At 43.6% G+C, this 22030-nt stretch overlaps 1 protein-coding gene across 3 annotated transcripts in view; it reads left to right on the plus strand.

Moving 5' to 3' along the window:
- LOC139583986 (inositol 1,4,5-trisphosphate-gated calcium channel ITPR2-like) overlaps window positions 1-22030 on the plus strand; it is a 156218-nt gene that overhangs the window by 43359 nt on the left and 90829 nt on the right. For 2 of the 3 annotated variants that reach the window (XM_071415480.1, XM_071415477.1), the window contains exons 24-37: window positions 193-244; window positions 4111-4276; window positions 4435-4602; window positions 4765-4854; window positions 7693-7818; window positions 8301-8423; window positions 8961-9161; window positions 10583-10834; window positions 11175-11300; window positions 11595-11723; window positions 11964-12084; window positions 13152-13333; window positions 13435-13577; window positions 13860-13989. In XM_071415480.1, the coding sequence (XP_071271581.1) occupies window positions 193-244; window positions 4111-4276; window positions 4435-4602; window positions 4765-4854; window positions 7693-7818; window positions 8301-8423; window positions 8961-9161; window positions 10583-10834; window positions 11175-11300; window positions 11595-11723; window positions 11964-12084; window positions 13152-13333; window positions 13435-13577; window positions 13860-13989 (2009 nt within the window). The remainder of the gene's footprint in view (window positions 1-192; window positions 245-4110; window positions 4277-4434; window positions 4603-4764; window positions 4855-7692; window positions 7819-8300; window positions 8424-8960; window positions 9162-10582; window positions 10835-11174; window positions 11301-11594; window positions 11724-11963; window positions 12085-13151; window positions 13334-13434; window positions 13578-13859; window positions 13990-22030) is intronic. The other variant, XM_071415479.1, reaches the window with a different exon arrangement.

Consider the following 22030-nt stretch of genomic DNA (forward strand, 5'->3'; position numbering starts at 1 on the left):
GCCTATGGTTGCAATGGGACCAGGCTAGGAGAATCTAGAGTGTGTCAGTCAATGCCTAAGGGAATCCTGCTGGTTTGTTGATTACTGTTGTTTGAGCTGTGCTGTCACAGGCACTAATTACTTTCTGGACTTGGCTTATTTGGGCTTTCTATAATTGGGTTCAGTGATTCACATTATTTTGTTCAATTTCAGATCCAGACATAGATGAGATTGCAGCCAAAGCAGAGACCATGTTTGCTGGAAGGTAAGTAAACTGTGTGTTGTGTTTATGTATGCATGCATGTGTGTGACGAATGGGGCACTGTGGTTTTAGTTCAGAGAAAAGTGCTGTATGTATGCCTATATGTCTGTGTGTGTCATATGGATGGATGTGCACGGTTAATTGAATATTCGATTACTTGTGAGAGTATTCATAAAAAATATATAAATAATTATAGGCCTATTTTAACAATGAAAAGGATTTGTCTGAATTAAATAAATTAAATAAATGTATACGTGTGACATTGCTACATACAAGTACAGAACCAGTCAAAGGTTTGGACACACCTACTCATTCCAAGGTTTGTCTTTATTTTTAACATTTTCTAGATTGTAGAATAATAGTGAAGACCTCAAAACTATGAAATAACACATGAAATCATTTAGTAACCAAAAAATTGTTAACCAAATCAAAATATATTTTAGATTCTTTAAAGTAGCCACCCTTTGCCTTGATGACAAAAAAAGCATTCCAGGTTAAGCTGGTTGAGAGAATGCCAAGAGTGTGCAAAGCTGTCATCAAGGCAAAGGGTGGCTACTTTAAAGAATCTAAAATATATTTTGATTTGGTTAACACTTTTTTTGGTTACTACGTGATTCCATATGGGTTATTTCATAGTTTTGATGTCTTCACTATTATTCTACAATGTAGAAAATAGTAAAAATAAAGAAAAAACATTGAATGAGTAGGTGTGTCCAAACTTTTGACTGGCACTGTATATACCATGACAATTGATGTTCTTAATTTAATAAAACCACAAACTCTTGGGCCTCCCGAGTGGCGCAGCGGTCTAAGGCACAGCATCGAAGTGTTGCGGCATCACTACAGCCTAGGGTTCGATCCCAGGCTGTATCACAACCGGCCGTGACCGGGAGTCCTATATGGCGGTGCACAAGCGTCGCCCAGGTTAGGGGAGGGTTTGGCCAGGGGGGCTTTACTTGGCACATCGCGCTCTAGCGACTCCTTGTGGCGGGCCGGGCACCTGCATTCTGACTTCGGTTGTCAGTTGAATGGTGTTTCCTCCGACACTTTGGTGCAGCTGGCTTCCGGGTTAAGCAAGCAGGTGTTAAGAATTGCGGCTTGGAGGGTCATGTTTTGGAGGATGCATGACTCGACCTTCGCCTCTCCCGAGCCCATTGGGGAGTTGCAGAGATGAGACAAGATCGTAATCACGAAATTGGGGAGAAAAATAAATAAACTCTTGGATGTAGTTTTTACGAGGTGCGTCCCATAAAGAAGTTATACCGGTAGCCTGCACACGTTTCACACATGTAGCTCGTTATTGTTGGGCAATCAAAGCTGCACTACGGTCAGTGGCTCTATATGTTGCCTAGCAGGTGAAGTGGGATATTTCTAATCAATGCAAAAAGGAATGAAAAAATATAGCTGCGAGCCACAATGAATGGAGTTCACAGGATGAAAGGCCACAAGATCAGTTGGATAACAAATCAGGGGTTTTAAATGGACACGTAAAATTAATTATTTTATTTTTCAATAACTCTGCCATGTTTTGACCAATCCCTTAGTTTGATAAAACCTAAGTTAAGACGTACCATGGGCCGACATTCCGAACACATTTGGTGTGATTTGGTCCTATGATTCATGAGATGATTTTAGAGGTATTTTTAGCTCATTAGCGTATGTGAAAATATGCATCTACTGGTATAGTGTAGCCATCTTTGAATGCATCAACTTTATTTTTTCAAAGACCAAATTTGGAATGAATCTGACTTAGTCCTTGAAGATTTGAATGACTATTTTAATGGTCCAATGTAGCAGTGTGTATCTCAATATCAAATAACTTCTGTGTAACAGTTAAGTAACTTACTGTTTTTGTTACTTACTGTTTTAAATTCAAATGGTAAAAAATAAACTAAATTAATTAAGCAATTTCTCAAGCAAGAATTTTGTTAGGACTGTCTGGGAGTGGTCTGAGTGGGGAAGGGGAAACTTGAAAACTAGCTGTTATTGGCAGAGAGGTTTGGAACTTTTTCTTATTGGTTATTAACTCATTTGTACCACCTGGTGATTTCACCAGGCAGGCCAAAACTCCATCCCACCAAAACAGGCTGAAATTTCAGTTCGTCTTTTCAAACAGCTCTTACACTTAAAGAACAGTTTCATAATTTTAACAATTTCACTGTATTATTCCAACCTCATAGTGTGGAAATATACACTCGGTGGCCAGTTTATTAGGTACACTCATCTAGTACTGGGTCAGACCCCCTTTGCCTCCAGAACAGCCTTAATTATTCGGGGCATGGGATTCTACAAGGTAACGGAAACATTCCACAGGGATGTTGGTCCATGCTGATGTGATGGCATCACACAGTTGCTGCAGATGGGCGGCGGTACATTCATGCTGCGAACATCCCGTTCTATCTCATCCCATAGATGCTCCATTGGGTTTGGTCAGCAAGCATGTTCAGATACGCTATGGCGTTCAATCGCTGTTCAATTGGTATCAAGGGATCTAACGTGTGTCATGAAAACATTCCCCACACCAGGACACCACCACCAGCCTGTACCGTTGACACCAGGCAGGATGGGTCCATGGACTCATGCTGCTTATGCCAAATACTGACTGCCATCAGCATGATGCAACAGGAACCTGGATTTGTCGGACCTGGCAATGTTTTTCCACTCCTCAATTGTCCAGTGTTGATCACATGCCACTGGAGCCACTTTCTTTTAGCTAATAAGAGTAGAACCCAGTGTGGTCAACTCCTGCAACAGCCCATCCATGACCAGGGCCGACGAGTTGTGCTTTCTGAAATATCATTCTGCATCTGAGCTGTTTTTGCCCACAGGACTGCTGCTGACTGGATGTTTTTTGTTTGTTACACAATTTTGTGTAAAGCCTAGACATTGTCGTGCGTGAAGCCCAGGAGGACGGCAGTTTCTGAGATACTGGATCCGGCAAGCCTGTCACTGACGATCATACCACGCTCAAAGTCACTTAGGTCACAAATTTTTCCCATTCTAATGTTCAATCTATGAGTAAGTGGATGCCTGTCTGCCTGCTTTATATAGCAAGCCACTGCCATGTGACAATTTTCGTTAAAGGGGTGGTGTACCTAAATAAATTGGCCACTGAGTGTGTGTATATAAAACACAGAAAATTCACGTTTTTGACTTTTTAAGCATTAGCGTTACAAAGTCAGAAAAGTGATCTGTTTATAGTTTCCTTTTTTAAGATATCAATGCCAAACATTACACAGTTCATTGTGGTAATGACTTTGACTCTAAAACGTTTCAAGTTGATAGGCCATTGTGGAGTGGATTTTCAACTTATATGGACACGTAAAATATGATTTCCTGATTTAACAAGAGCCTAGCCATTTCTTAACCAATTTGGTATTATTTGGACTTATGGTTAATAAGAATACGTTTTTCAAAGGTTTTCCTAAATGTCCAAGATCTATCCTGATGGACCTTATGGGTCCTTCAGGCAAATTTGTTCACCATGAGGAAAGATGCCTACATACATTTCAAGTCCCTCGGTCAAACAGGGTTTTAGTGAGACTGTTTATAACAGTGCCACCTATAGGCCAATCGGGGCTAATATTTTCGTCCGTGACTCATGGCCTCTCTTGTGTGCCAAATTAGAGAGAATGTTAACAATCTTCCCCTGTCCAGCAGCAGCAGTAGCAATGTCTCTATAGATTTGTGCAGCAAACAACTGTTCTTTCGGAAAAAAGTTGTACAAAAGTTTGTCAACTATCCGCATGTCATGATATTATTTGAATAATGAAAGTACTTCAAATGCCCATCTCTAGTGTGCCAGTGTTTGTCAAAACACTGTGTATGCCTCCACTGTCTCTTTCTAACCCTGCGTCTGGTGCTTCCAGTTCAGAGTGTAGTGCTGTGGAGCTGGATGACGAAGGGGGTAGGACCTTCCTGAGGGTGCTGATCCATCTCATCATGCAGGACTACCCCCCACTGGTCTCAGGCTCGCTGCAGCTCATGTTCAAACACTTCAGCCAGAGAGCAGAGGTCCTACAGGCCTTCAAACAGGTAACAGTACAGTTTGTGTGTGTGTGTGTGTGTGTGTGTGTGTATACATGTGCTTGTGTCTGATCTGTGTATTTTTGTCTGTGTGTGTGGTTTCAGTGTGTGTGTGTGTGTGTGTGGGGGTCTGATCTCACTGTGTGTGTTTCTGTGGTCCCTTGCAGGTCCAGTTGCTGGTGTCGGAGCAGGATGTAGAGAACTACAAGCAGATCAAGACAGACCTGGACCAGCTAAGGCTGACGGTGGAGAAGTCTGAACTGTGGGTGGAGAAAAGTGGAGCCTACGGCAGTGAGGACATAGGAGAGAGTCAGGGCAAGGAGCAGACCATGGAGGTACATCACACTACAGTACACTATACTACAGTATGCCCCCTACAGGCCACAGTTGCCACACATCATAGAGGGCTAATGGCTGAGCGAGGGCTGAATCCTTACTCGATATCCAAGTAATTTCTTCAAATCTAAATGTATTTTTGTGTAATGTGTGATTGACAGGAGGCTGGAATCCTGAGCCCAGTACAGGGTGGGGATGTGAAGCCCCAGATAGACAGCAACAAAGCCAACAACTACAACATTGTCAAAGAGGTGGGCTGCTATTCTGTCTCCTTGAACTTTGTGTGTGTGTGTGTGTGTGTGTGTGTGTGTGTGTGTGTGTGTGGTATAGGTTTGCAAAGTTATGGGTTATTTACTTTCTGTAATTTTGGTAATGAACAGGTAATCTATGGTAACTTTGGTAAATTATACCTGAATAGCTTTTAAAATATATATATTTTTAAATCATATATAGAATCTTTTTTTTTATGTCTGTTCATATTGACCACAAGTTTCTAGTGGATATACCATATGGTTCAAGAGAAAATAGCCAAATTAATGAAATAAGTACCTACAACAAAAACATTATACACTGCTCAAAAAAATAAAGGGAACACTTAAACAACACAATTTAACTCCAAGTCAATCACACTTCTGTGAAATCAAACTGTCCACTTAGGAAGCAACACTGATTGACAATACATTTCACATGCTGTTGTGCAAATGGAATAGACAAAAGGTGGAAATTATAGGCAATTAACAAGACACCCGCAATAAAGGAGTGATTCTGCAGGTGGTGACCACAGACCACTTCTCAGTTCCTATGCTTCCTGGCTGATGTTTTGGTCACTTTTCAATGCTGGCGGTGCTCTCACTCTAGTGGTAGCATGAGACGGAGTCTACAACCCACACAAGTGGCTCAGGTAGTGCAGCTCATCCAGGATGGCACATCAATGCGAGCTGTGGCAAGAAGGTTTGCTGTGTCTGTCAGCGTAGTGTCCAGAGCATGGAGGCGCTACCAGGAGACAGGCCAGTACATCAGGAGACGTGGAGGAGGCCGTAGGAGGGCAACAACCCAGCAGCAGGACCGCTACCTCCGCCTTTGAGCAGGAGGAGCACTGCCAGAGCCCTGCAAAATGACCTCCAGCAGGCCACAAATGTGCATGTGTCAGCATATGGTCTCACAAGGGCTCTGAGGATCTCATCTCGGTACCTAATGGCAGTCAGGCTACCTCTGGCGAGCACATGGAGGGCTGTGCGGCCCCACAAAGAAATGCCACCCCACACAATGACTGACCCACCGCCAAACCGGTCATGCTGGAGGATGTTGCAGGCAGCAGAACGTTCTCCACGGCGTCTCCAGACTCTGTCTGTCACATGTGCTCATGTGCTCAGTGTGAACCTGCTTTCATCTGTGAAGAGCACAGGGCGCCAGTGGCGAATTTGCCAATCTTGGTGTTCTCTGGCAAATGCCAAACGTCCTGCACGGTGTTGGGCTGTAAGCACAACCCCCACCTGTGGACGTCGGGCCCTCATACCACCCTCATGGAGTCTGTTTCTGACCGTTTGAGCAGACACATGCACATTTGTGGCCTGCTGGAGGTCATTTTGCAGGGCTCTGGCAGTGCTCCTCCTGCTCAAAGGCGGAGGTAGCGGTCCTGCTGCTGGGTTGTTGCCCTCCTACGGCCTCCTCCACGTCTCCTGATGTACTGGCCTGTCTCCTGGTAGCGCCTCCATGCTCTGGACACTACGCTGACAGACACAGCAAACCTTCTTGCCACAGCTCGCATTGATGTGCCATCCTGGATGAGCTGCACTACCTGAGCCACTTGTGTGGGTTGTAGACTCCGTCTCATGCTACCACTAGAGTGAGAGCACCACCAGCATTCAAAAGTGACCAAAACATCAGCCAGGAAGCATAGGAACTGAGAAGTGGTCTGTGGTCACCACCTGCAGAATCACTCCTTTATTGGGGGTGTCTTGTTAATTGCCTATAATTTCCACCTTTTGTCTATTCCATTTGCACAACAGCATGTGAAATTTATTGTCAATCAGTGTTGCTTCCTAAGTGGACAGTTTGATTTCACAGAAGTGTGATTGACTTGGAGTTACATTGTGTTGTTTAAGTGTTCCCTTTATTTTTTTGAGCAGTGTATTTAATTAACTCTGCATCTCTTCCAACTATTAACTTTTTTTCACAACTGCCACCAGTTTGGTACTAAAATATTTACAAAGACATGTTGACATAGCAAAATTTGTATGTAAAAAAAAAAAAATATATATATTACAGCTGCAATATGTAACTTTTTGGGTGACCTGACCAAATTCACAAAGAAATGTGAGTTATAGATATGTCATTCTCATTGAAAGCAAGTCTAAGAAGTGCCAGATCTGTTCTACTGTATGTGCACCATTTCTATGCTTCCCGTTCTTAAGTTAAATTTTTGCGTCTTTTACTTTTGTACACCAGCTTCAAACAGCTGAAATACAACTCTTGTTTTGTCACACAAACTGCAATTAGGCTAACTATTCGAAGTTTAGCAACCAGGAATTGGCGAAGAGATTTCAGCATATTGCACCTTTAAACACCAATGGTACACAATGTTGATGGGTTAAATTTAGGATAATGTTTTACAGCTTTAAAAATATATATTTTTAAAAAGAATGTTATTCGATTATTTTATATATTTTACATGTGAGGCCGCACAGGCTGTGTTTAGACAGGCAGACCCATTCTCATTTTTTTTCTCACTAATTAGACTTGGAAAGTTTCTGGTAATATACCCTCACTTTGCAACCCTAGTGTGGTATAAGCAGCATTATCAATTAGAGTCAGTGCAGTCTTTGAAAACACACCATGACGCTGGGATAATTGATTGTCCACTAATAATTTACAGACCTTACGTCGCTGGCCAATGTAGCCATGTTTTATGTGGGCCTGACTTGTAACTTGACTTGCATTTCTTAATTGCTCCTAGGGGATAAATAAAGTTACATTTAATTTACTCCAGTAACAGTAAATTACAGCAGCTGAAAATGCAAGTGTTTTTAGACTGATTGCTATTGCTGTGTAATGCACGTATTAGTGTTTGATCTGTGTGTGGTCAGTAGATCCTGCTGCGGCTCAGTAAGCAGTGTTACCCCGGGAAAAAGAGTCGTGTGCAGCAGCAGAGGCTACTGAAGAACATGGGCGCTCACACTGTGGTGCTGGACCTGCTCCAGATACCTTATGAGAAGGTGAGCACATCACATTTAGAGATGTTTTACTCACAAGTGGAAGTAGGTGTCTTACACACAGGAACCAGTCCATATGGGCTTATAAAATAAGTGCTTCAGGTGAGGCGCCTCAAAGCTTGACAAATGTTGTCATTATCAATAATCAGACTTTATTTTGATAAAGCTTGACTAGGTAGGTCAGGGCTCTTCAACCCTGTTCCTGGAGCGCTACCGTCCTGGAGGTTTTCGCTCCAACCCGAATCTAGCGCATCTAAATCTAATAATTAGCTAGTTGATATGCTGAATCTGGTTAGTTACGACTGGGGATGAAGCGAAAACCTACAGGAGGGTAGCTCTCCAGGAACATGGTTGGAGAGTCCTGAGATAGATTAACACTGCCTTGGTAGCTTTGTTTGACCATCTTTATGGATTGATTTTGTGGTGACGCAGTTGTATAACTGTGTTGTGACTCATGTCCTGTCTGTCGGTCTGTCTGTCCCCAGAGTGATAAGAAGATGAATGAGATCATGACACTGGCCCATGTGTTCCTGCAGAACTTCTGTAAAGGGAACAGCCAGAACCAGGTTCTGCTCCACAAACACCTCAACCTGTTCCTCACACCAGGGGTATGCTCACATATAAACACACTCACACGAGCATGCACGTTACGCTTCGAACACACCGACAGCGTCATTGCATTTTGGTACACCAGAATTACATTCATTTCCAATGAAACGCTGCGTTTGCCTTGCAGCATTGCATTGCAGAGGCAGTTGCAGTGCTTTTGGTGTGGTGCATATGTTGGATTTATCGAACGTATGTGTCAAACTGTATGCGTAGACGGCTTGACAGAAATGGTAGCAGAAGGTGAATGTTGAACTTTTGTTGCACACATCCTGGTGATGCTGCGTACTATTTTGCGCAATGACGTGGTCGGTGTGTTCGAGGCGTTACGCATGCATTCACGCCACACTGCGCACACGGATCCACACAATGTATGCATGCGTGTATAGTTGCACACTCTACTCAAATACACAAACACGCAGCCGCACACGTTTGTCTACATGTTTTAACTATTATTCAACAAAATAAATGCATTTTATTACAAGATATCCATATGTCAATAAATGTGAAATCACTGTACACATCTTTTCTCTCTCCAGCTCCTGGAGGCTGAGACCATGCGCTACATCTTCATGAACAACTTCTATCTGTGCAACGATATCAGTGACCGTGTGGTCCACCATTTTGTTCACTGCATCGAGACGCACGGCCGACACGTCCAGTACCTCAAGTTCCTCCAGACCATCGTTAAGGCCGACGGGAAGTATGTCAAGAAGTGCCAGGACAAGGTCATGACCGAGGTGAGAGAGGGATGATGCGATCTTTGAATGGCTGTGGAGACAACACAATAGTATAGTTTCCACTACCACTATCTCTTAAAATGTGACTATAAAAAAAATTATAAAAAGGATAAGTACTGTTATTTTATAGAGTAATCTATTTTCTAGTTCCATAGCTAATCTATCCTCGCCTGATGACTCAAACTGATTTATTCTGCTGCTCTATGCTCGCTCCATACTTCAGTCAGAGACCGCCATCATTGAAGACATTTGTGATGAGGTCAAAATGAGGGGTGTTGTACAAAACAAAGTCCTCTGCGATTGGATCATCTTTAACCAATCAGAGTATCAAAGCCATTGCGGAGAAGAAACTAACGTCCGTGGGCGTGGTGTAGCGTTTGGCCGGAGCAAGGAGTTTGGGTAGCCATGCAAGATCTATCCATTCCCAAAATAAATAAAACCTGACTACTTTCTGAAAATACCTTGTGGATGAATTTGTGTCCCGTTGACAGTGGTCGGAATCTTGGTTGAGGGCATTACAGGAAGTCATTGCATGTTGCGTCTCAGTTTAGGTTAACAGGAAGTGTAAACCAATATCATGGTATGTCCTGCTCATCAGTATCAAACTATACTGAACAAAAATAAACGCAACATGCAAAGTGTTGGTCCCATGTTTCATGAGCTGAAATAAAAGATCCCAGAAATGTTCCTGCGGTGGGGTTACGGTATGGGAAGACATAAGCTACGGACAGCGAACACAATTGCATTTTATCGATGGCAATTTGAATGCACAGAGATGCAGCGACTAGATCCTGAGGCCCATTGTCATGCCATTTATCCGCCGCCATCACCTCATGTTTCAGCATGCTAATGCACACCCCATGTCGCAAGGATCTGTACACAATTCCTTAAGCTGAAAATGTCCCAGTTCTTCAATGGCCGGCGTACTCACTAGACATGTTATTCATTGAGCATGTCTGGGATGCTCTGGATCGATGCGTACGACAGTGTTCCAGTTCCCACCAATATCCAGCAGCTTCGCACAGCCATTGACGATGAGTGGGACAACATTCCACAGGCCACAAACAGCCTGATCAATTCTATGCCAAGGAGATGTCTCGCTGCGTTAGGCAAATGGTGGTCACCACGCCCCTAGCTTTTCCCCCTTTTTTTTAAGGTATCTGTGCTGTGACCAAAAGTTGTACAGTAAATCTTTCTTCTCAGTCATGTGAAATCCATAGATTAGGGCCTCATTAATTTATTTCAATAGACAGATTTCCTTATATGTAACTGTAACAAAGTAAAATCTTTGAAATTGTTGCGTTTTTATATTTTTGTTCAGTGTCTATCGAATGATCAATATTGGTGCCCCCACTAGTTATAAGGTATTCCCTATCTAACCTCTACTCGTCTGTCTCCCTTTCTGTCCATCCCACCCCCAGCTGGTGAACGGTGGCGAGGACGTGCTGGTGTTCTACAACGACCGCTCCTCCTTCCCGGTGCTGTTCCAGATGATGTGCTGCGAGCGGGAGCGTGGGGACGAGGGCGGAGCCCTGGCCTACCACAACACCCTGGTAGAGCTCCTCGCTGCCTGCACCGAGGGAAAAAACGTCTACACCGAGCTGAAATGTAACTCCCTGCTGCCCCTGGATGACATCGTCAAGGTGGTCACCCACGATGACTGCATCGCTGAGGTATGGGGTCATCTTGAGAGTCTGTGTGTCATTGGATGCTGAGGAGTCTTTCAGTAGTCTAATGTGATTTCATATCCTTGTATTCAACTTCATCTGTACTGATCTGAGGATACAGAGTAAAGCAGGATAGTATAGCATTATAGATAATTGACATGCACCTATTTTGTTTGCATACAGAGAGTGGTCAGAGGTTTGCTTACCTAGATTCATACCAATGCATACACATTGTGATTCCAGAACAGCCAGCCTTGATATAGCCTAGCATTCATTCACCTCAGTGGAATCGCTCACACCTGTCATTCATCTGGATGCATGGTTTCTATTGGCCCTCCCTCCCCAGGTGAAGACGGCTTACGTGAACTTTGTGAACCACTGCTATGTGGACACGGAGGTGGAGATGAAGGAGATCTACACCAGCCACCACATCTGGAAGCTCTTTGAGAACTTTCTGGTGGACATGGCACGGGTAATGTCCTCACTAAGGTCCTCCTCAAAGGGATGTGTCTCAATAGTCCAAAACAGGTTATTTTTCCTCTGTTTCGTTGTGTCCTCTTCCTCATCTGCACTGATCTGAACACAAAAAAACAACATGGTGGGTCCCTTAAGGGAATGGGCTTTTCCCCAGTCCAGTTCATTGTAGATGAGGGAAAGGAGAAGAGAAGTCCATTTGACTATTGAGATATACCCCAGGTAAGTCTCTGTCCCCTCACTCCTGAGTGACAGACAGACTTCACATCCCCCTTTCCTTTTCTGTTTTTAGGTGTGCAACAGCACCACGGACCGTAACCATGCCGACGTTCCCCTGGAAATGTATGTGATTGAGACAGTAATGGCCATCGTCAAGGGCTTCTTCAGCTCCCAGTTCCCTGTCAACAACTCCAACCTGCAGGTATGGCTGGGAGAGAGGTTAACCTTATACATGGGCATTTAAATACCTTCCCCAGGTCACTTCCAAATGTTGGAAGGACAGAGGACCAGATTTGGTTCAGTTCAGGTACTTCCGGCAAATGCTGATAATAGGAGAAGATAAAACGGACACTTTTTAGTTGGCACAACATTTTGAGTGTTATTGAAGTGTCCGTTTTATCTTCTCCTATTATCCCTCTCTCTTTCCTCTCTACTATGTCAGACCCACCAGCCCATCTTCATCAAGCTGCTCCAGTCTTCCTTCAGGATCTATAACTGCACCTGGATCAGCTCGGCCCAGAAGAACAACATTGAGGGCTGCATCAAAACACTGGCTGACGTGGGTGAGTCTCACAGCCCAATAATTGCACTTTGACAGGCCTTGACCAAGGTTGGTAAACTGGAAACGTTGGTGATTGCTATAATGACAGGCAGACATTGCAAGTCTTGAGTCTCATCCAATAAACCCTGTTATTCTGCCACAACTGTTATTCTGCAACCACTGTGTATTCAGACAATATTTGCAGAAAGTAGTTCTCTGTTGGTTGATTGGGTGTCATGTCAGTTTATATTAATATCTGTGTCTGGAAGAAATCTGGGCCGGTGTTCATAAAGTGTCTGAGTATTCAATATGATCTGCAAGGCTAAATTGATCCTGTATCAGCACTCCTACTTTGAGGCTCCCTCAGTTCCTAGTTATAAAGTAGTGGTGTAGTAGTTGGACAAAAAGAGTATCGTAACGGATATGGGTAATTTTCTGATCTGAGTATTTTTTGTAATTATCCGTGATTGGAAAAAAAGTTATTTTTGGGTTCTGGCAAGCATCTTTCTCATGTCAGTCAATCACAAAGTTTCTAAATCATACTGTACTGTCTTTGAGTCAGTAATGTTCGTGGTCTAAATAGCTCAACTGGCTAGTTTGCCTGTCTGTAAAGAGAAGGGCAAGCTGTACGTTGTTCCTGCTGCTCTGATTGGATAGAGTGAAGCTGTGTTTCTCTGTCCACTTCATCCGATCACTTTTCCTCACAGGTTTTCATTTAGAATGTTACTATAAATCACATGGTGAGGATGTTTCCTATCAAACTATCAATGTGCATAATATCTAACAAGTGGGGCAAGGGTAGGGAAAGAATACCAAACGCTAATGCGCATTCTGACTGAGTGACAGCAAACTTGGCTGCAAGTTGTAGACACACACACCCACACCCACTTCTCTGCTCGCTGCTCCTAATCTGCAGCTTTTTTGCAGTGAGAACGTGCAGGGAGGTTTTTTGCCAACATCTATTTAGGCATAATAAAACACGTCAGTTTTTTCCCATCACGAGTATCATCTGATCCAACTATCAACTTACGTATACAATTACGAATACGAGTATGGCCATGTTTAAAGTCTTCCTCGTCTCCTGTCCAGCCAAGGCGCGTGCCATAGCCATACCGGTGGATCTGGACAGCCAGGTGAACACTCTGTCTCTGAAGGCCCACACCAATGTGGTGCATCGTGCCGCCAAGGACTGGAGGATCTCAGCACGCACCCGGCCCCGAAAGGAGACCCTAGGAGGGCCCGACTACAAGAGCATCATTGAGAAGCTGCAGGTGATCACACACACACACACACACACACACACACACACACACACACACACACACACACACACACTATACTGCAGAGAGTATTATACTGTGTTGTGCTCCAGGGTGTGGTGGCGTGTCTAGAGGAGCAGTTCAGTCCTAAGGTGCAGGCCGAGTTCTCTGTGTTGGTGGATGTACTACACAGCCCTGAGCTGTTGTTCCCAGAGGCTGCCAGACTGCGCTGTGAGAGTGGAGCCTTCATGTCCAAGTGAGTGTTGCAGAGGCACAGATGCAGTCAGACACTGATCACAGATACACTATCTATGGGCTGCATTTACAGAGCATTTAGACCAGTGCAAAGTTAGCATTTGACCTACCATTGTTCTGGTTTGTGATTTAGTTTAGACTATCTAACTGACTTCTCCTAAATGTTTCTGAAAAGATATGTTCTAATTTATTATAATCCTCCAGTCATAGGTCACATGTGTGTTTAGATGACTTGAAGCCATGATACTCATCTTCCACCTGTACCCTTCCCCTTGTCATTCAGACTGATCAAACACACCAAGAAGCTGATGGACAAAGAGGAAAAACTGTGCATTAAGATCCTGCAGACACTTAGAGAAATGCTGGACAAGAAGGAGGCCTTCGATGAGCCTGTGAGTACTGATCCAGACATGGTGAGACAAGAGTTTGTTTATATACAAGGTCTTTTTGGTATAGGGATGTGCAGAACATCAATATGATACTGTATCAATACCCAAGGCTACGATACAAAATAATCTGTACTGTTGGTTGTCATCAACCACACTAGCATGCCCCATTCAAAAAATGTAGAACTAAGAACAGATATAGCCATTGGTTCACCCCAGACTTGACTGCCCTTGACCAGCACAAAAACATCCTGTGCGTTCTGCATTAGCATCGAATAGCCCCCGCAATATGCAACTTTTCAGGGAAGTCAGGAACCAATATACTCAGTCAGTTAGGAAAGCTAAGGCTAGCTTCTTCAAACAGAAATTTGCATCCTGTAGCACTAATTCCCAAAAGTTTTGGAACACTGTAAAGTCCATGGAGAATAAGAGCACCTCCTCCCAGCTGCCCACTGCTCTGAGGATAGGAAACACTGTTACCACCAATAAATCTACGATAATTGATCATTTCAATAAGCATTTGTTTACGACTGGCCATGCTTTCCACCTGGCTACCCCTACCCCGGCCAACATCTCAGCACCCCCTGTAGCAACTTGCCAAAGCCCCCCTGCTTCTCCTTCACCCAAATCCAGACAGCTGATGTTCTGAAAGAGCTAAAACATCTGGATCCCTACAAATGATCTGGGCTAGACAATCTGGACCCTCTTTCTAAAATTATTCACCGAAATTGTTGCAACCCCTATTACTAGCCTGTTCAACCTCTCTTTCATATCGTCTGAGATCCCCAAAGATTGGAAAGCTGCCGCGGTCATCCCCGTCTTCAAAGGGGGAGACACTCTAGACCCAAACTGCTACAGACCTATATCTATCCTGCCCTGCCTTTCTAAACTCTTCAAAAGTCAAGTTAACAAACAGATCACCGACCATTTCGAATCCCACGTACCTTCTCCACTATGCAATCTGGTTTCCGAGCTGGTCATGGGTGCCTGGTTCACCAACTACTTCTCTGATAGAGTTCAGTGTGTCAAATCGGAGGGCCGGTTGTCCGGACCTCTGGCGGTCTCTATGGGGGTGCCACAGGGTTAAATTCTCGGGCCGACTCTTTTCTCTGTATATATCAATGATGTCGCTCTTGCTGCTGGTGATTCTCTGATCCACCTCTACGCAGATGACACCATTCTGTATACATCTGGCCCTTCCTTGAACACTGTGCTAACAAACCTCCAAACGAGCTTCAATGCCATACAACACTCCTTCCGTGGCCTCCAACTGCTTTTAAATGCTAGTAAAACTAAATGCATGCTCTTCAACCGATTACTGCCCACACCCTCCCGCCCGACTAGCATCACTACTCTGGACAGTTCTGACTTAGAATATGTAGACAACTACAAATACCTAGGTGTCTGGTTAGACTGTAAACTCTCCTTCCAGACTCACATTAGGCATCTCCCATCCAAAATTAAATCTACAATCGGCTTACTATTTCTCAACAAAGCTTCCTTCACTCATGCTGCCAAACATACCCTTGTAAAACTGACTAGCCTACCGATCCTTGACTTCAGCGTTGTCATTTACAAAATAGCCTCCAACACTCTACTCAGCAAATTGGATGTAGTGCCATCCGTTTTGTCACCAAAGCCCCATATACTACCCACCACTGCGACCTGTATGTTCTCGTTGGCTGGCCCTCGCTACATATTCGTCGCTAAACCCACTGGCTCCAGGTCATCTATAAGTCTATGCTAGGTAATGCCCTGCCTTATCTCAGCTCACTGGTCACCATAGCAACACCCACACGTAGCACGCGCTCCAGCAGGTATATTTCACTGGTCATCCCCAAAGCCAACACTTACTTTGGTCGCCTTTCCTTACAGTTCTCTGCTGCCAATGACTGGAACGAATTGCAAAAATCACTGAAGCTGGAGTCTTATATCTCCCTCACTAACTTTAAGCATCAGCTGTCAGAGCAGCTTACCGATCACTGTACCTGTACATAGCCAATCTGTACATAGCACACCCAACTACCTCACCCCCATATTATTACTTACCCTCTTGCTCTTTTTCACCCCAGTATCTCTACTTGCACATCATCATCTGCACATCCATCACTCCAGTGTTAATGCTAAATTGTAAATATTTCGCCTCTATGGCCTATTTATTGCCTACCTCCCTACTCTTCTACATTTGCACACACTGTACATAGATTTTTTCTATGTGTTATTGACTGTACCTTTGTTTATGTGTAACTCTGTGTTTGATTTTGTCGCACTGCTTTGCTTTGTCTTGGCCAGGTCGCAGTTGTTAGAGAGGGAGATACTGGCCTACCTAGTTAAATAAAGGTGAAATAAAAAAATCTAATTTGGCTTCAGTTACAGGTGAAAGCAAATTGAAGGAGGGCTGAACTCACTTATTTCGTCTTTTTTTCTGCCTCATTAAAGAACTGCTAGAAGCCATGACTGAGGCAAACGAGAGTTGGTTCGTTCAATGGGTGTGTTATGTTCGCTATAGCCTACCATTTTGTGTTCCTCTTCACTCACCGTAGTTGAAATATCCCAAATAGCCACCGTACTTTGGCTAAAGGAATGACCCTTGTGATTGTGATGCTAACTAAGGCTGTGACGGTTTTGAATGACGGTTGTTTGTCAGTCAAATGACCACGATCAACATTATAATAATTTGAATAACACACTGTCTCAGTATGCCCTATTTTTGGGTGCATGTATCTAATGATACTAATTTGCTACAAAACCTTGCTGAAACAAGGAGCAACAAGGTTTCATCACTTTGTAAAGAGTCCATGTTACCACGGAAAGGGACTGAACTGCATGTCGGCTGCAGCTGTCTTCAGTGAGCTGTTTCTTCCACACCACAAATCTAAAACTGTCTAGTTTTTAGTGTCTGTTATATTGTCTGTTAGATGTGAACCAGGCTTACTTTCACTTTACTGCTTTTGGATAAAGTTTGTCGACTTGAAAAGGAAGTTCAAGAACAAAAAATGATTTGGTTATGAATTCTTTGGTTCATCCATAATCGTCAGTTACACGTTTTATACAATTACCGTGCCAGTCCTAATGCTAACGTTAGCTCACAAAAGTTGAAAAAAACAAGCTGTTAATTTAATTGTCACAATATTTTTGTCACATACACCAGATAGGTGCAGGAAATATTGTTTAACAGGGTCAGCCATAGTAGTATGGCGCCCCTGGCGCAAAAGTAGGGTTAAATGCCTTGCTCAAGGCATAAAGAACAAGTCTCATTCATTCAACTTGGCATTGATGTATTGCAGGCTAGCTATTTCTCGATCCCAAGTCCCGAGATGCTGCATGATAATGACTAAATTGGGTACTTCTGTGAAGAAATGGGCGGGCTGTGGGTTGATTCCTGCTGCAAGTTGATTCTGTTGCTATGATTGGATAGAGCGCACAGCTGTTTCTCCGTTTAGCCTTTCATTATTTAATGACAATTCTCCCTAGGCCTTACTATTCCATGTGTGTGGACATGACTGAAATCAAAACCCAACTCAGTTTACCTATTTGCTTATGCTCTTGCTTACACGTAGCGACCTGTTTTGTTTTTTATTATATAAGCAAAAAATATTATTTTATTTGGAATGGCAAGCCAGACAAAATTAAATGGGCCTATTTACATAATGAATATGAATTTGGAGGGCAGAAATGATTACATATTAAAGCATTAGACCTCTCACTAAAGGCGTCAGTCATACAAAAGTTGTACCTAAGCCCGAACTGGTTCTCTAGCAAATTAGTAAGAATGTCTCACCCCATGTTCAAGAAAGGCCTTTTTCCCTTTATTCAGATTACAACCTCTCACTTTCAGTTATTTGAAAAGGAAATCATCTCCCAAATATCGCTGTTTTTAAAACAAGTCATAGAAAGTTGGTTGCAATTTAAATTTAATCCACCAGAAAATACAGAACAAATAATACAACAAATATTGTGGTTAAACTCAAATATACTAAATGATTTAAAAAATCATAAAAAAAAAGCTATCTTTTGTAAATTATATCATAAATAGGACTGGTGGATGTTATGTCACAGCCTTTTCCTCGCTAACGTCCGGTCACCGGCGAACAAAATGGACGAAATACAACTAAGAATCATCTCACAAAAAAAGGATTATGGATTGCAGCGTCATGATTTTCACGGAAACGTGGCTAAACAACAGCATACCCGACAACGATATTGGGCTATCGGGGCGCGACGTCTTCAGTGCCCATTGTACTGCGGAGGACTCCTCTCTCCAGAGGAGGTGGTCTGTGCAAGTATGTAAACAAAGCATGGTGTACTGCTCAACCAATCTGGAGTACCTGATGATTAGGTGCAGGCCTTTCTACTTGCCTCGGGACCTTACATCCACTGTTGTTACATCAGCCTATATACCTACGGATGCTAATGCTAAACTAACAATGAAAGAACTGCAGGTTGCTATTAGCAAACAGCAAACTTCACATCCTGATGGTGCTCTTATTGTTGCAGGGGATTTTAACCACTCAAATCTGAAAACAGTTTTTCCCAAATTCCACCAAAATGTCTCCTGCCCCACTAGAGGAGAGACAATACACCAGACCACGTGTATACAAACATTCCGGAGGCTTACAAAGCCATTCCCCTCCCCCACATGGGACAGTCTGATCACCTTTCACTGTTCCTACTCCCCAAGTATTTACCCCTCATTAAACGTGTGAAACCATCAGTGAGGACAGTCAAAGTGTGGCCAGAGGGGTCAGACTCATTACTACAGCACCAGTTTCAACTCACGGACTGGAGATTGTTTGTCACTCAGGCCACCCTTGACTCCCATACGGATATTGAAACATATGCTTCTTCCGTTCTGGATTACATCAACATCTGCATCAACAATGTCACCACCCATAAACTAATATAGACCTTCCCAAACCAGAAGCCTTGGATGAACAGAGAGGTCCGACTACTGCTAAAGGCACGCAATGCTGCTTTCAGATCCGGCGATGCGGAAGCCTACAGCTCATCCAGGGCCAACCTGAAAAAGGACATCAAGATGGCTAAACATGACCACAAACTGCAGATTGAGGAGCACTTCAACAACAACTCCGACGCATGTGGCAGGGCATCCAAGCCATCACAGACTACCGGCCAAAAAAACCTACCCCCACAGCCAGCGACGTCTCCATCGCTGACGAGTTAAACAGGTTCTATGCTCGCTTCGACAGGGACAACAAACATCCAGCCATCAAAGCTGAGCTCCCCCCAGACAACCTCCCCTTCAGACTATCCATCGCAGATGTGCTGTCTGCACTGAGCAGGGTGAATGCATGCAAGGATGCTGGTCCTGATGGCGTCCCCGGTCGTGTGCTCAGTGCATGTGCTGGGCAGCTGGACGAAGTCTTCACTGAAATTTTCAACCTGTCACTGGCCCAGGCTGTTGTTCGTACATGCTTTAAGACCGCAACCATTGTGCCAGTGCCGAAGCTGTCGACCGCATCAAGCCTGAATGACTTCCGACCTGTTGCACTCACCCCCACGATCATGAAGTGCTTCAAAAGACTGGTTTTGGCCTACCTTAAGTCCTGCCTCCCTCCAACACTGGATCCCCACCAGTTTGCCTACCGACCAAACAGGTCTACAGAGGACGCCATCTCCACAGCTTTACACTCTGCCTTGACCCATCTGGACAAACCCAACACCTATGTGAGAATGCTGTTCATAGACTTTAGCTCAGCATTCAATACGGTCATTCCCTCTAGACTGGTCACCAAACTCCATGACCTAGGGATCAGCCCCTCTCTCTGTAACCGGACTTTGGACTTCCTAACCAACAGACCACAGTCTGTCAGGTTAGACAACTTCACCTACTCAACCCTGAACCTGAACACTGGTGTGCCACAGGGCTACGTGCTGAGCCCCCTCCTGTACTCCCTCTTCACCTACGACTGCGTTCCTGTACACGGTTCCAAAACCATCGTCAAGTTCGCAGGCGACACCACAGTGGTAGGCATGATCAGTGACAATGACGAGTCAGCCTAGGTCAAGCAACTGGCTGCATGGTGCGCTGACAACAACCTGGCCCTCAATGCAAAGACAACCAAGGAGCTCATTGTGGATTACAGTAAGTCTAAAAGCTGCAGCCACGCCCCAGTTCTCATTGATGGCACTGAGGTGGAGCGTGTGCCCAGCTTCAAATTCCTGGGTGTCTACATCTCCGAGGACCTCTCCTGGACCCTCAACACCTCAACCCTGGTCAAAAAGGTGCTGCAGCGCCTGTACTTTTTGAGGAGGCTGAAGAAGGCCCACCTGTCTCCCAAGATCCTGGTGAACTTTTACCGCTGCACGGTCGAGAGCATTCTGACTAACTGCGCCACAGTGTGGTTAGCGGATGCTCCGTGGCCGATCGGAAAGCCCTGCAATGGGTGGTGAAAACTGCCCAGCACATCACTGGTTCCCAGCTCCCTGCCACCGCAGACCTCCAGCGAAAGCGGTGTCTACGTAGGACGCGGCATCATCAGGGACCTTTCACAACCATGCCACAAACTGTTTGCCCTCCTACCATCAGGTAGGTCTCTACGTTCCTGCACTAGCAGGCTCAAGAACAGTTTATTTCCAGCTACTCTAACCTGAGTTAGAGTAGCTGAACTCTAAAACGGCACTAGCCATATCCACCCGCCCACCGCTTAGTACTGCCTCTCAGGGACCTTGTTGCATTACTCTCTTTGCACTCTTCACTGTACTACTGGACTCTGACATTGCTTTGCAAAGTCTGATTAAGGACATTATTCAGTTGTACATGCCTACCTCGGTAACCTCATTGCTGCTATCCCTGCATTTCAGTTGCATGCCTCCTTGCACTTTCAATTTGCATTCATTGCACATTTAGACTTGCCATTTGTACTTGCCCTTTTGTACTTGCCCACAAAAAAAGTTAAATCTAGTGTGTGTGTGTGTATCCATCTATCTATCATCTATCTATCATCTAGCTATATACAGTGGGGAGAACAAGTATTGGATACACTGCCGATGTTGCAGGTTTTCCTACTTACAAAGCATGTAGAGGTACAGAAAATCACGTTGTATGATTTTTAAGTAATTTATTTGCGTTTTATTGCAAAATATAAAATATATTTTGATTTGTTTAACAGTTTTTTTTGTTTTTTTTGTTACGACATGAGTCAATATGTTATTTCATAGTTTTGGTGTCTTCTATTATTTTACAATGTAGAAAATACAAACAAAAAAAACAAAAAAACCTTGAATGAGTAGGCGACTCAACTTTTGACTGGTACTCTATATAATAAAAAAAAAACATAACTCAAATATCCAAGGATTTAGGAACATCGTTAATTTCCTAAATCTCACAAAACTACATTTTGGAAGATACTGCCATTTGTATGACCAAAGTTATCCTACGGTAAAACAATTAAAAGCCCAGGCATTTATTGCTTAACTCAACAGGTGCTTATTAGAGACAGGCTTATATTTAAACCAGGTGTCTATTTCATTAATGCAAACAGCTTTTTCTCATTTGCATAGTTAATTGTTTAATTCCAGCATTCACTTACCGCATTTTAATACATTTCTTCATATCCTGCGCAAATGTTATCATTTACACACTGTCACGTTTATTTTTTCTTAGTATGCCTCTTTCTTTCTTTTAAGTTTCTGTGACAATAATTATTCTCCTTTTTGACTGTGCATTTTCAACAATTCTTACTTTTACCACTAGAGGGTGATCTGTCAATTTTCTGGGGGTCTGTACTCCTGAAGTTGCTGACTGTTTTTGTGCTTGCCAGTTAGCTAGCAAATTTCAGCTGTTAACAGCCGATGGCTAGCAGTTTCTTACTGGCTGTTAAAAATGGATGATTGCCATAATTTTTTCAAGTCATTACTGAATTATTTAATATAACAAATCAAACATTAAACCTTGTAAACAATTTATTTAGACCTGGCGTTTATTTGAAACAGGCGTTTATTTGCTGAAATGTGTGTCATTTCCCTCGGCTATTAAAAGGGACAGACGGCTATTTGAGGCTCAGCATTCAATTTTGCTGAAGTATTTACAATTTATAGTCAATTT

Source organism: Salvelinus alpinus, chromosome 9, assembly GCF_045679555.1.
Source record: "Salvelinus alpinus chromosome 9, SLU_Salpinus.1, whole genome shotgun sequence".
Classification (NCBI taxonomy): domain Eukaryota; kingdom Metazoa; phylum Chordata; class Actinopteri; order Salmoniformes; family Salmonidae; genus Salvelinus; species Salvelinus alpinus.